Source organism: Rhinopithecus roxellana, chromosome 15 (assembly GCF_007565055.1).
Source record: "Rhinopithecus roxellana isolate Shanxi Qingling chromosome 15, ASM756505v1, whole genome shotgun sequence".
NCBI classification, from domain to species: Eukaryota; Metazoa; Chordata; class Mammalia; order Primates; family Cercopithecidae; genus Rhinopithecus; species Rhinopithecus roxellana.
The window spans coordinates 128,790,247-128,804,617 of NC_044563.1; the positions used below are offsets into that span (position 1 = coordinate 128,790,247).

The 14,371-nt window shown below is 36.7% G+C and overlaps 1 protein-coding gene across 2 annotated transcripts in view; it reads left to right on the plus strand.

Annotated features, from left to right (window-relative positions):
• The window catches only part of RDX (radixin), a 68,858-nt gene extending 55,004 nt beyond the window's left edge, over positions 1-13,854 (plus strand). The window contains exons 11-14 of one of the 2 annotated variants that reach the window (XM_010361318.2): positions 5,351-5,511; positions 7,067-7,159; positions 9,813-10,055; positions 11,261-13,852. In XM_010361318.2, the coding sequence (XP_010359620.1) occupies positions 5,351-5,511; positions 7,067-7,159; positions 9,813-10,055; positions 11,261-11,425 (662 nt within the window). In that variant the 3' untranslated portion in view covers positions 11,426-13,852. Of the gene's footprint in view, positions 1-5,350; positions 5,512-7,066; positions 7,160-9,812; positions 10,056-11,260 lie in introns of both variants that reach the window. The other variant, XM_010361323.2, reaches the window with a different exon arrangement.
• Positions 13,855-14,371: the final 517 nt, after the last annotated feature.

A 14,371-nucleotide genomic window follows, 5' to 3' on the forward strand; every position in this document is an offset into this window, starting at 1 on the left:
TCATTTTAAATGTTTTTTAAAACTTACACTTTTTTTTTTTTTTTTTGAGATGGAGTCTCGCTCTGTCGCCCAGGCTGGAGTGCAGTGGCCGGATCTCAGCTCACTGCAAGCTCCGCCTCCTGGGTTCACGCCATTCTCCTGCCTCAGCCTCCCGAGTAGCTGGGACTACAGGCGCCCGCCACCTCGCCCGGCTAGTTTTTTGTATTTTCTAGTAGAGACGGGGTTTCACCGTGTTAGCCAGGATGGTCTCGATCTCCTGACCTCGTGATCTGCCTGTCTCAGCCTCCCAAAGTGCTGGGATTACAGGCTTGAGCCATCGCACCTGGCCAAAAACTTACACTTTTATACAATTCTTAATATACCACAAAATACTATGCCTTATCTGTCATTTTTCAAATGGACCTTTATTACAAAAAGCTGATAAAAATGAATATTGGGGAATGTTTCAAAATTTAACTTTGTAACCCAGACTTATTTCTCTTTTGCCTCATAGAACAGAAACAATTTTTATTATGTTTTATTATGAGAGAAAATAAAGCATTGAGGTTTTTGGCTTTTAAAACAATTTTTTTTATTTTTATTTTTTATTTTTTGAGACAAAGTCTTGCTCTTGTCCCCCAGGCTGGAGTGTGATGGTGCAATCTTGGGTCACTGCAACCTCTGCCTCCCGGGTTCAAGCGATTCTCCTACCTCAGCCTCCCAAGTAGCTGGGATTACAGGCGCCTGCCACCACGTCTGGCTAATTTTTGTATTTTTAGTACAGAGATGGGGTTTCACCTTGTTGGCCAGGCTGTTCTCAAACTCCTGACCTCATGTGATCCGCTCGCCTCAGCTTCCCAAAGTGCTGGGATTACAGGTGTAAGCCACCGTGCCTGGCCAGTTTTTTGCCTTTTTAAGTAATGTAGTTCGTTGATACAAAATATATTGGGAATGTTGTGCAGCCATCACCACTATCCAGCTCCATAATTCTTTTCATCTTGTAAAACTAAAACTCTGCACCCATTAAACAATCCCCATTTCCCCGCTTCCCACAACCCCTGGCAACCACCATTCTACTTTTTGTCTTTATGATTTTGAGTATTCTGCCTGTATAAGTGGTATCATACAGTATTTGTCTTTTTGTGACTGGCTTATTTCACTTAACATAATGTCCTCAAGGTTCATCCACGTTGTGGCATATGTCGGAATTTCCTTCCTTTAAGGCTGAGTGATATTCTACTTGTATACTGCATTTTGCTTACCTGTGTATCTGTTGATGGGCACTCAGGTTGCTTCTGTGTTTTAGTTATTGTGAATAATGCTGTTATGAACATGGATGTTCAGATACTGCTTTGAGATCCTGCTTTCAATTATTTAGTTATTTGTTTGCTTGTTTAGACAAGATAAAACCATGAGCTTTGTGGGTGTTGTTTTATATATCAGTCAATCAGATGAAAAGAATTAATCATAAGAAAAGTTTGAGGCTGGGTGCAGTGGCTCACACCTGTAATCCCAGCAGTTGGGGAGGCCAAGGCACGTGGATCACTTGAGGTCAGGAGTTTGAGACCAGCCCGGCAAACATAGTGAAACCCCGTCTCTACTAAAAATACAAAAATTAGCTGGGTGTGGTGATGCACGTCTGTAATCCCAGCTACTCAGGAGACTGAGGCAGGAGAATTGCTTGAACTTGGGAGGTGGAGGTTGCAGTGAGCTGAGATTGTGCCACTGTACTCCAGCCTGGGCAACAGAGTGAGACTCCATCTCAAAAAAAAGAGAAAAGTTTGATAGGCCAGCTTGATTGTCTAAATTTTAGAAGGCAGATTCTAAAATGAGTAATCCTAGAATTTAGCTATGGTAACATACGGTGCTGTGTACATTTTATAGCCAAATGGCCACATAGAATTTTTATATTATTTACTTTTTTTTGAGGTAAAATGTACATGTATAATACAGAACATACACATCTTTACCCTTTTTTTTTCCTTTTTTCTTTTTTTTTGAGACAGAGTCTCACTCTGTCACCCAGGCTGGAGTGCAGTGTTGTTATCTTGGCTCACTGCAACCTCCGCCTCCTGAGTTTCAGTGTTTTCCGAGTAGCTCCCGAGTAGCTGGGGTTACAGGCGCCCGCCACCACGCCCGGCTAATTATTTGTATTTTTAGTAGATGCAGGGTTTTGCCATGTTGGCCAGGCTGGTCTCGAACTCCTGACGTGAGGTGATCTGCCCACCTTGGCCTCCCAAATTGCTGGGAGTACAGGCATGAGCCACCACGCCCAGCCATCTTTACCATTTTTAAGTATACAGTTCAGCAGTAATAAATACATTTATATTCTTTTTTTCCTCCCTTCAGTTCCCTCCACCCACTTCCTGGCCTTTGGTAACCACCAGTTTATTTATCTTTATGAGATCCACCTTTTTAGCTCTGACATATGAGTGAGAACATGCAATAGTTGTCTTTCTGTGCTTGGTTTATTTCACTTAACGTAATGGCTTCCAGTTCCATATTGCTGCAGATGACAGGATTTCATTTTTTTTGTGGCTGAATAGTATTCCATAGTGTGTATATACCACATTTTCTTTATCCATTCATTTATTGATGGGCACTTAGGTTGACTTAATGTTTTGGCCATTGTGAATAGTGCTGCAATAAACATAGGAGTACAACTATCTCCAATGTATTGATTTCCTTTGTTTTGGATATATACACCCAGTAGTGATATTGCTGGATACTATGGTAATTCTGTATTTTTAGTTTTTTGAGGACTGTCTATAGTGTTCTACAAAGCGGCCTTACTAAATTGCATTCCTACCAACAGTGTATGAGTGTCCCTTTTCTCTACATCCCTGCCAGCATCTGTTACTGCCTTTTTTTTTTTTTTTTAAACAGAGTCTTCCTCTATCGCCCAGGCAGCCTTCACCTCCCGGGTTCAAGTGATTCTTAGCCTCTGCCACCCAAGTAGCTGGGATTACATTCATCACTATGCCCAGCTAATTTTTGTAAATTCCAAAGTCCTGGGACTTACAGGTGTGAGCCACCTTGCCCAGCCTTGCCTGTCTTTTTGATACAAGCCATTTTGACTGGGGTGAGATTATATCTCATTGTGGTTTTGATTTCTATTTCTGTGATTATAGTGTTTAACATTTTTTTCATATAGCTTTTGGCCATTTGTTCGTCTTTTGAGAAGTGTCAGTTCAGATGTTTTGCCCATTTGTAAATGAGACTGTTTGGTTTTCTGCTATCGAGTTTGAGCTCTTTATATATTCTGGTTATTAGTCCTTTTTTAGATAGTTTGTAGACACTTTCTTCTGTTCTTTAGTTTATCTCTTCATTTTGTTGGTTGTTTCTTTTGCTGTACAGAGCTTTTTAGCTTGATACAATACCCATTATCTCTCTTTACTTGTGCCTTTGAGATCTTACACAAAAAACCTTTACCTAGACCAATGTCCTTTTTTCACTTCTTTGGGTAGATTGATTCCTAGGTGTTTTACTTTTTTTTTTTTTTTTAAGCTATTGTAAATGGAATTGCTTTCTTGGTTTGTTTTTCAGATTGTTTACTGTTGGTGTATATAAATGGCTACTGATTTTTTTTAAATTTTAGTTTTTAAGAAGAGATGGTGCCTTACTCTGTTGACCAGGCTGGTCTCAAACTCCTAGCCCACGCAATCTTCCCACCTTGCCCTTCGAAAGTGCTGGGATTACAGGCATGAGCCACCATGTCCAGCCCTGATTTTTTAATGTTGATTTTGCAACCTGCAACTTTACTGAATTCATTTATCAGTTCCAGCAGTTTTTTTTTTTTGGTGGGATCTTTAGGTTTTTCTAGGTATAAGATCATGTTATCTGCAAATAATGTTAATTTGACTTCTTTCCCTCCACTTTGGATACCCTTTATTTCTTTCTTCTTCCTCTTCCTCCTCTTCTTCTTCTTCTTCTTTTTTTTTTTTTTTTTTTTTTTTTTTGCCTAATTGCTGTGGTTTTTGTATTATTTTATTAAGAATTTAAAACCTAACCAAAGAGTCATTCTTCTCCAACCCTCTCAAAACCTTCCAAGTGTTTTGTTTTGTTTTTTGTTGTTGTTGTTTTTGAGACAGAGTCTCGCTCCGTTGCCCAGGCTGGAGTGCAGTGGTGCAACCTTGGCTCACTGCAGTCTCCGCCTCCTGGGTTCAAGCGATTCTTCTGCCTCAGCCTCCCCGAGTAGCTGGAATTACAGGCGCCCACCACCACGCCTGGCTAATTTTTGTATTTTTAGTAGAGATGGGGTTTCACCAGGTTGGCCAGTCTGGTCTCAAACTCCTGACCTCAAGTGATCCACCCACCTCGGTCTCCCAAAGTGCTGGGGTTTACAGGCATGAGCTACCACACCCGGCTTAAAACCTTCCAAGTCTTAACTGCAATTACTTAACTAGTTCTGATCAAGACCAACAAAATTAAGGACAGTAAGTAAAAGCTCATAAGTTACAGTTAGCTATCAAATTTCATGACATACAGATTTTCTTAGTATACAGTAAGGGAGAATCATTCTTTGTAGGACCTTGTACTGTCTTAGGTGACATTCTGTTGTCTTCTGTCACAGGGCCTAAATAATTGTCAAAATAATATTTAAAGTTAGAACTTTTGAACTCTCTTAAAAATTTATTTTCCTTTCCTGTTCAACTCATTGGAATAAGAGATTTGATTTAGTGATCTATACACTTAAGGATTAAAATTCATGTTACTTATCTCCCAATATTACTTATCTTCATGCTGTAGGAAGTGATATATACCAGTAACTCACATTTTTCAATAATTCATATAATTCACATCAAAATTCCTATTTTTGAGTCAGTAAATACTGTTTTCAATCTTAATTTCTTGGATTTACTTATTAGTTTAGGTAAGTAAAAACTTAATGGAAGTGTTAAAAATGTATTATAGATTTCTGAAACATGGCAATTTGTTTACTGAGGTCAAAACTTTAGATGGAGAGATTATTTTTTAAAAATAAAATAAAGTTATGTGCTTGTAGCCTTTTTACATAACTTGAATTGCAAAAGATTTTCATTTCTCTTTAAAAATTATTAGGCTTTTGCCAAATTAGAAATGAGGTATAGCGCCTGTAGTCCTAGCTACTAGGGAGACTGAGGTGGGAGGATTGCTTGAGCCCATGAGTTAGAGGCTGCAGTGAGCTATGATTGTGCCACTGCACTCCAGCCTGGGCAACAGAGCGAGACCCTGTCTCAAGAAAACAAAGAGGTACATACGTATTTACATGTATGCTAATTTTTAGAAACTGAACAGATTTGATTTCTTGCTACTATTTTTAGCTTCTTTTGATAATGAGAATGTTTGGAATTAATTAATCACTGTTGGGGGGAATACATATATTTCACAGAACTAGAAGAACAGACTCGAAAAGCTCTAGAACTGGATCAAGAACGAAAACGAGCAAAAGAAGAAGCAGAACGGCTTGAAAAAGAGCGTCGAGCTGCTGAAGAGGCGAAGTCTGCCATAGCAAAACAAGCTGCCGACCAGATGAAGAATCAGGAGCAGCTAGTAAGGAACTGTCTTCTTAGAGAAAAAGTTTAAATAAAAGCATAGAGTGAACCCTCTAAAAAGAAAAAACAAAAAGCAACCATTTTGTGCTTTCTGGAAAGCAAGCCGAAAATAACATGTAACTTAATAACGAAGTGTGGACAAAAACCTAAAAATTTTATTTCTGCCTAAACAAAAACCTAAAAATACAAAAGAATAAGATATTTTTCTGTAGATTATTTGTAAATGGAGTCTATTGTCAGCAAAAGGTTCTGATTCACTTTGACATTGGACAGGTTCCACAATAAGTCAGTTGGCATCTTTTGCTTTAGATAAATTAATATAATATGTTATAGTTCCTATGAGATAACTATAGGCCATAATTGGTTGGGGTTTTTTGTTTATGTAGTGGACTTGCAAATAACGAGGTATAAGCATGTTACTTAAAAGATCCTGGATTTAAATATTAGTTCACACATGCTACTTGCTATGTATATGTCTTTGGGTCTTTCTGAGCCTCAGTTCCCTCCCTTTGAAAAGAGGAATGATGGTCGGGTACAGTGGCTCATGACTGTAATCCCAGCATTTTGAGAGGCTGAGGCAGGAGGATCACCTGAGGTCAGGAGTTCAAGACCACCCTGACCAACATAGCAAAACCCTGTCTCTACTAAAAATACAAAATTAGCCAGGCACAGTGGTGCACACCTATAATCCCAGCTACTTTGGGAGGCTGAGGCAGGAGTATTGCCTGAACCCAGCAGGCGGAGTTTGCGGTGAGCTGAGATTGTGCCACTGGGCTCCAGCCTGGACGACAGAGCGACACTCCGTCTGGAAAAAAAAAAAAAAAAGGAATGATACTACCTGTTAGGATTATTGGGGAATTAAATGAGATGATTTGATAAAGTGCCATTTAAAGTATATAGTATTATATAAATATATTTTCTCTTTTGTAGACTTTAACAAATAGTTTATTGATGAAAGTTTTTTTTTCTTTTTCTTTTTTTTTTTTTTTTGAGACGGAGTCTTGCTCTGTCGCCCAGGCTGGAGTGCAGTGGCCGGATCTCAGCTCACTGCAAGCTCCGCCTCCCGGGTTTACGCCATTCTGCCTCAGGCTCCAGAGTAGCTGGGACTACAGGCGCCCGCCACCTCGCCCGGCTAGATTTTTGTATTTTTTAGTAGAGAGGGGGTTTCACCGTGTTAGCCAGGATGGTCTTGATCTCCTGACCTCGTGATCCACCCGTCTCGGCCTCCCAAAGTGCTGGGATTACAGACTTGAGCCACCGCGCCCGGCCGATGAAAGTTTTTTTTATAAAGCTTTTAAGTTACACATTTTAAGTTCCTGCTACTGAAAGCAGGATTAACTGCTTGTCTGTAGAATAATAGTAATCTTTCAATTTTGTCTCCTCCTTAGCTCATTACTTCAAGGACTTATTGTAAATAAGCTATTTGAGATCTTAAGAAATACTGTATTTTTTTAAATGGAAGACTGTCTAAGAAAAACAAAAACATTAAAGCTTTGTTGACTTACAAGATTATTCAAAATATGTTAATCTTGGAATTATATTATTTACTTTAGGCAGCAGAACTTGCTGAATTCACTGCCAAGATTGCACTTCTAGAAGAAGCCAAGAAGAAAAAGGAAGAGGAAGCTACTGAATGGCAACACAAAGTAATCATTTGTTCATTTACTAGCTTTTATTGGATAGCTTTTGTACCCAGGATTATGCTGACTTTATAGAGATGAATATTAAGTTACTGTCATAATTTGGAGTGGGAAAAATACTTGTGTATGTGTATTGTAAATATTTATCTACGGATATAAACCAAGTACTTTGGGAACACAGAAGAGGTGATTAATTTCTGTGGGGACCAGAGAGTTGTTGGGAGACCCATATACATTTAAGCTCGGTCTTGAATAATGAATTAAATTTTGGGGGTATGAAAGATTGGGACATAAGATTGGGAATAGTTAGAGACTGAAGAGGTGGCCATTCCAGACAGAGGGAACTGAATGAGTATAGGAAGTATGAATGTATGTAATAGATTTGAGGATAACCAATAAGCAGCCGAAGCTTCGTGTTGTTCAGAAATGTTGGAAGATGTGGCCCTCATGTTAGATAATAGGGAATTGTGAAGGGCTTTAAATAAATGCTCTGCTACAGCAAGGCAGTGGGAGTATCGATTGACTTGGGGCTTAGAAGATTTCAAAACAGGATTGTAACATGATCAGATATGATTTTCTAAAAACCATGTAGTGATCAGTGTGAAGAAAGGATTGGGATAGTGGATACTTAAGAGATAAAGACCCAAACTGAGGATGTGGAAATGAGAATAAAGAGGAATGGGAAGAGATAAGAGACATTTTGTGGTAGACACAAAAAGACGTGGCAACCAGTGATTGGATATGAAGTTGAATTATTTTTATTTTTTTAGAGACATGCTCTTACTCTGTGTCCCAGGCTGGAGTGGAGTGGCACAATCATAGTTCATTGCAGCCTTGAACTCCTGGGCTCAAGGGCTCCTCCCACTTCAGCCTCTGCAGTAGCTGAGACTACAGGCATGCGCCATCATTTTTATTTTTGTTGAGAATGGAGGTCTTGTGGTGTAGCCCAGGTTGGTCTCCAACTGCTGGCCTCAAGCAGCCCTCCCCTCTCAGCCTCCAAAGTGGTGGGATTATAGGTGTAAGCCACTGTGCGCAGCTGATACTGAGATTTCTAATATGAGTCCTAAGTAGATGAAACTACTATTGTCTAAAGTAGCACACAGTTGTAAAATCAGGCTTTGGTTGGAGGGATGGGGGACTATAAGATAATGAGAGTTTAATTCAAATGACAGTAACTCTTAAATGAAAAGATATACCCAAAGATGATATTTAGTTTTAGAAGATGATTTTTCTACAATAAAATGTACTTATACAGAAAACAGTTTTCTTTTACTCTTAAGTAAATCATAAGGTTTCTTTTACTCTTAAGTAAATTTTAAGTAAGTAGCAGTTTAAATTTCACTGGGAAGTTTTAGATGTATTGAAAATTAGTTGTATATAAATAAAACTACAAAAGGAATTCCACTGTTAATTTCCCAGTTACTGTACTTTGTTACTAGAATTTTTTAGATCCCTTTTAGGGATGATTTGTGAAATTTAGAGACACGTAAACTTTAAAAAAATTAGCATATTACCGATGTCAAGTCTGAATTATAGAAAATCAGGAAATGCACACGAAAGACAATTATATTCCCGTAAATTAGGGGCAGTACTGCAAAACCTTAGTACATATCCTTCCAGGATACTTCCTGTTTATATATTCAACATGAAATCTTACTGTCTGTACTATTTCATTTTAGTGTATTTTCATCTCATAGAATATTAGGCTATATTCAGAATTTCCCAAAAAGTCTCATAGCTGATTTGCCAGACAAGTGTTCAGAGGACTTTGCATTATCTCTATTTGCTGTAAGTCTCTTTTAATGGAGGGCAGTTTCTCTTTGTATTATTTTGATTTATTGAAGGGACCTACAGAATGTCCCAGCTCCTGTATTTGTTTAGTTCCTTCCTTGTGTCATTGACCTTATCCTTTAACTCCAGTATTTCCTGTGAACCGGAAGTTAGATCTAGAACCTGGGGAATTCAAATTAAATGTTTTTGACTACAGTGCATCAGAGGTGAGAATTCCATATAATTTAACATCTAAACTGGAGCACTTTTGAGAAAAAGGGGATATTGTTCATAATTACACCAGGACAACAGTGTAACAGGACTTTTCCAGGTAAACCAAGATAATATGATCACCCAAATAATTGGTGATGTTAGATATTTCAGATTGTATCGTATCAGAAGACAGTATTTAGTTAACTCACCATTAGTATTTGTTAGTGATCATTGGATTTGAGTAACGACAGTCTCATTCCTCCATTTTTCAGTTACATTTTCCCCTTGTGGCTCAAATAAAATCTATTGGGTATGGGATTCTTCGGCATTATACGAATATCCATTTCTCATCAGCTATTTGCACAACAATTTTAGCAAACAGTTGATAATTCTTGCCAGAATTAGTACTTCTTTTTTTGCATGTATGCTTGTTTTTCTTTTCACCTGTCACTGACTTGAAGCTTGCAGAATTAGTAATTCTAATAGGATTTGCATAATAATGCTTTTGATTTTCTCCTTTACCTGTTGGCATTCTTTTGTGAAAATAGAGCTTTCATAAATAGGGCTTATTTCATTACCTTGAAATATAGTTTCTGTTAAAAAAGCAGTATAACTTGATTGTTTTAATTACTAATTTTTGAAGTAAGTTGCTCATAAACGTATTTTTAATGTTCAGGCTTTTGCAGCCCAGGAAGACTTGGAAAAGACCAAAGAAGAGTTGAAAACTGTGATGTCTGCGCCCCCTCCACCTCCACCACCACCAGTCATTCCTCCAACAGAAAACGAACATGATGAACATGATGAGAATAATGCTGAGGCTAGTGCTGAATTATCAAATGAAGGGGTAATGAACCATAGAAGCGAGGAAGAACGTGTAACAGAAACACAGAAAAATGAGCGTGTTAAGAAGCAACTTCAGGTATTTAAAATTTGCAGTTGTATGCACATTTGAAATATAGTTTGCATTTCCCCATCTTAGACAAACTTAGTTAAAAAGAACATAGAAGTTTTAATACTGACTGGCCTTGTGATTGGTTTGTGGGTATTTGGCCTATAGTCGTTATTTCATTTCTTCCATTGTGTGAACCCATTAGCAAATACCTGTTAGCTTTGAATAAACAGACCTTAATTAGTGAGTTATTTAATTACAGCTTGACCCATTTTAAAAGGTATAAAGTATTGTAATGTTGTGTTGAAAAACAAATGAATTTAGTTTTTAATCAGTAATATGTATGTTGAGGGCCAGGCGCAGTGGCTCACACCTGTAATCCCAGCACTCTGGGAGGCCGAGGCAGGTGGATCGCTTGAGGCCAGGAGTTCAAGACCAGCCTGGCCAACATGGTGAAACTCTGCCTCTACCAAAAATACAAAAATTAGCTGGGTATGGCGGTATGAGCCTGTAATCCCAGCTACTTGGGAGGCTGAGGCATGAGAATTGCTTGAACCTCGGAGGTGGAGGTTGCAGTGAGCCGAGATCATGACAGTGTACTCCAGCCTGGATGATAGAAGTGACTCTTTCTCAGAAAAATAAAATAAAATAAAATGTACATTGGAAAGAATGATAGTTAATATACTATGTTTAAGACATTGCATAATCTTAATTATTCAGATTTTATATTGGCAAAAGGTCAGTATATTACATGGACATAACTAGGTCAAAGTAGAGGATTTTAATATTATGAGAGCTTTCTTTTTTCCCAGTAAGTTATCTAATATTTTAATTGTTGAAATCTTTAAATATTAAAATAAGGTGATAGTTACAATAAATATATTAAGACTTTTGGAGAAGGCTTCCCTTGAGGTATAGATTTTAAATCTCATAGTAATAGTAGTCTATAATGGCTGCATTGAACTTTTTAGCCATTTCAAATATTAGATGAGAAAGTTAAGGACATTTAGAATAATGTACAAAATACCATGGTTGATAAATGTGGAAAGGAAAGGCCATGTGTACTCTTCCCTTACCACTGCCACCACTATTGCTAAAGCAAACTTATACACTAAAGAAAAAGGTTTCACAGCGGAAATGATTTGGTATATGTATTTATGCATCTTAAAGCCATTTTCATAAATTTTTTTAAATCTTAGAACATAATTGTTGTACTTTTTATTTTTTAAATATAGGCATTAAGTTCAGAATTAGCCCAAGCCAGAGATGAAACCAAGAAAACACAAAATGATGTTCTTCATGCTGAGAATGTTAAAGCAGGCCGTGATAAGTACAAGACTCTGCGACAGATTCGACAAGGCAATACAAAGCAGCGTATCGATGAGTTTGAAGCAATGTGAGAGCTGTTATTTTGCATATATGTTCTTCATAAGCTGAACCACCAACAGAGAAAAGCAGGCCTTTGCAGATATGATGGAATGCATCCCACCTTGCCAAAGCACTTACACCGGTTTGACTGTGCTAGCTAAAAGACAGATTTAAGGGGAGCTCTTCAGCATGAAGGCAGTATGATATCATGCTTGGTTTTCTTTTTCTTTTGGTACAGGGAATGGAGAATGGTGTTCCATTGCCTCCTTTCACATTTTTTTTTTCTTTTTCTTTTTTTTTTTTTTCTGTTGAAGATTAACACTAATTATCATGTCTGACAAATGTGTATGTGTGGTTTCAGTTCTGTGTACATTTTAAAGGATAATGGTGATGAACATTTTTTGGGTTTCCCTTGTCCCTTCCATTTAACCTGTGTGTATTTCCACATTCTCTCTCACATTTTCTCAGTGTGCCCTTCTCTCATCTGCCATGTCCATAGCCATAATCCCACCATCATACAGATCAGGCAGTGTTTAAAATGATGGTAGGTAGCACAGTGGACAGTCTTTGATCATTATGTAGAATAAGACTATGAATCATGAAAGAGATTAGAACATTTAATAATGTATGTACAGCTGGTGGTTAGTTTTTTTTAAATCCAAATTTAATTGCCTTATTCGATATTTGATACTTGGTTATTTAATCACAGTCATCTTTAACAGCTTACATTGATTGGTGTTTTATCTCCTCTAATCCTTTGATGGCTTTTTTTGCCTACCATTTCACAGAGGTTTAGACAGCAGTAGTAGCTCCCTAGGAGAGTTTACTGATTAAACAGCCTCTGCAAGATTTTTAAAGTTTTGTTCTTTTATAGACTGATTTAGAAAAACAGATGATTAGTAAAAAAAGAAAATATACATTTGTCGGTCACTGATTTTAATTATTTTTTAAAACCTGGACCTTTCTGGAAGGGCAGCATATAAAAACATCAGTCCCGAGGAGGGGACAACAAGACTACCTCACTACTACACCTGCGATGACTGGTTGTTCAAACACAATGGAGTGTGTAAGCTATATATGTTTTATAATTCATGATGATAGCCTTGATCATCAAGAAATACTTTTGAAATTCCATTTTCCCTCATAATATCTTAGAGTGCTAAATTTTTAACTGCCTTTTTGTTGAGTCAAACTGTGGGATTCTGATTTATATTAAAATTGTAAGCTCCTCACTGGTATACTATCATCCTGGAGGGCTGTGGTATGGCTGAGTAAGAGGGGGAATGAGAGAGAGAGACTGTGTGTGTGTGTATGTGTGTGTGTGTGTGTACTCTTGTGTGTATGAGAGAGAGATGCTAACCTTGTAACATGAAGAATGTCTGTACCTTGATATGATAGTTACATAATCATTATATTTGGCTTCTAGATCACTGTGCTTATTTTTTTTTCAATCTCTGACTAAAAATACTTAAATTTTGTTTGTTAATTCTATTTTAGAAATTATAATTTTAGTTTATATTAATTTCAGTTATATCTTACTGAAGAAATCTTTCCAGTCAGAAGGAGGTTCTAATATTCACATGTTCTAATACTTTGTTTATTGTAAAACAGCTAAATTTGGAGATACGTAAAGCCTTGTTTTCTCTGTGTGGTTCAGCTGCTTTCCATTTGGTATTACACAGTCAAATTTACATTTATTAAAATTGCCATTTTATTAAACATTTTCATGCACAGTAGATTCAAGTTGTGTCTGAAAATATCTCTTGTGTTTTTTTGATTTTGCTGACTTTAAAAGGATTAATCTGGGCAGACATTATGAAAAAGAAAGGTTGCGTTTAATATATTTTTTGAGCTTTGTAGGACAAAACATAGCTGGTTAACCTTGAAGTGACTGTTGTACCATGGTTGTGCACGTGCTTCAGAATCCTATGGAAGACAATGTTCCTACTTGCAGTGTACATCAAAGGAATGGATGGTGGACCCTACTATTCATGTTTTGAAACACAAATGTTCACTTTAAAGCAATTGCCATAATAGATAAAAACCTGAACTTTCATTGGATTTTTGTTAATTTTCCTCATTTTGAATTATGTGCACTACCATAGCTACATCAGTTTGCTACAGTATTGAAAAATTATCAGTTATATTTTGCTGTTTATGATCTATTTGTAGATTAGGATTAAAATGGATTTAATCCATTTTTAAGGCTGTGTGAATTTTTCTAAACAAGAACCATTTGCAATATGGATTTCATAGAGATTAAACCAATTATAACTTATCATTAGCAGTCGCGAGCACATGTTCATATAGTCAATGTAAAAATACACTAATGAGTATTTGGTAAATCCCAGTAGGCTTTTACCATTAGCATAATTTTGTGTTGTACAATTAAGTTACAATTATTACATCTCTAATTTTGGATAATATTCATTGGTTAACAATAAAGTGACAAAAGCTCATGCCTTCAAGGTCCACTGTTGTTATTTAACATGGATTTCTTGTATATTTCTTGAAAATTACAATCTTTATCAGAGCCATGAATCACCACATCTTAAAAGTAAGAAGTAGATAGGAAATAATTTTAAATCCTTATAGATCTACTCTTTCCCCAAAATGATACGTCTTTGGTATGGAAGTAATAGTGATTAATTCTGTGGAAAAGTTAAACTATTAAATTAAACTGACTTTCTTGACAACAAAATGTAATTTAGGGTTTCCAATCATTGCCTTTATTTATTGTATAGTGGTTAGTTTCTTTTGCCTGAGGAAGATACAGTTTTTTGTCATTGATTCATCTCACTATTAAGATTTCAACATTCTTTAAAGAACCGTATGCTAAGTATATTTATTTAAGTACAAGTTCTTATTTTGAAGCTATATTATAGAGCAGTTACTATAAATCTAGAAGTTGATTGCCTTTTTCAAGTCTTCTTACTAATTTTTTACTTAAATAAGTTATAAATCTATAAAAATAGTAA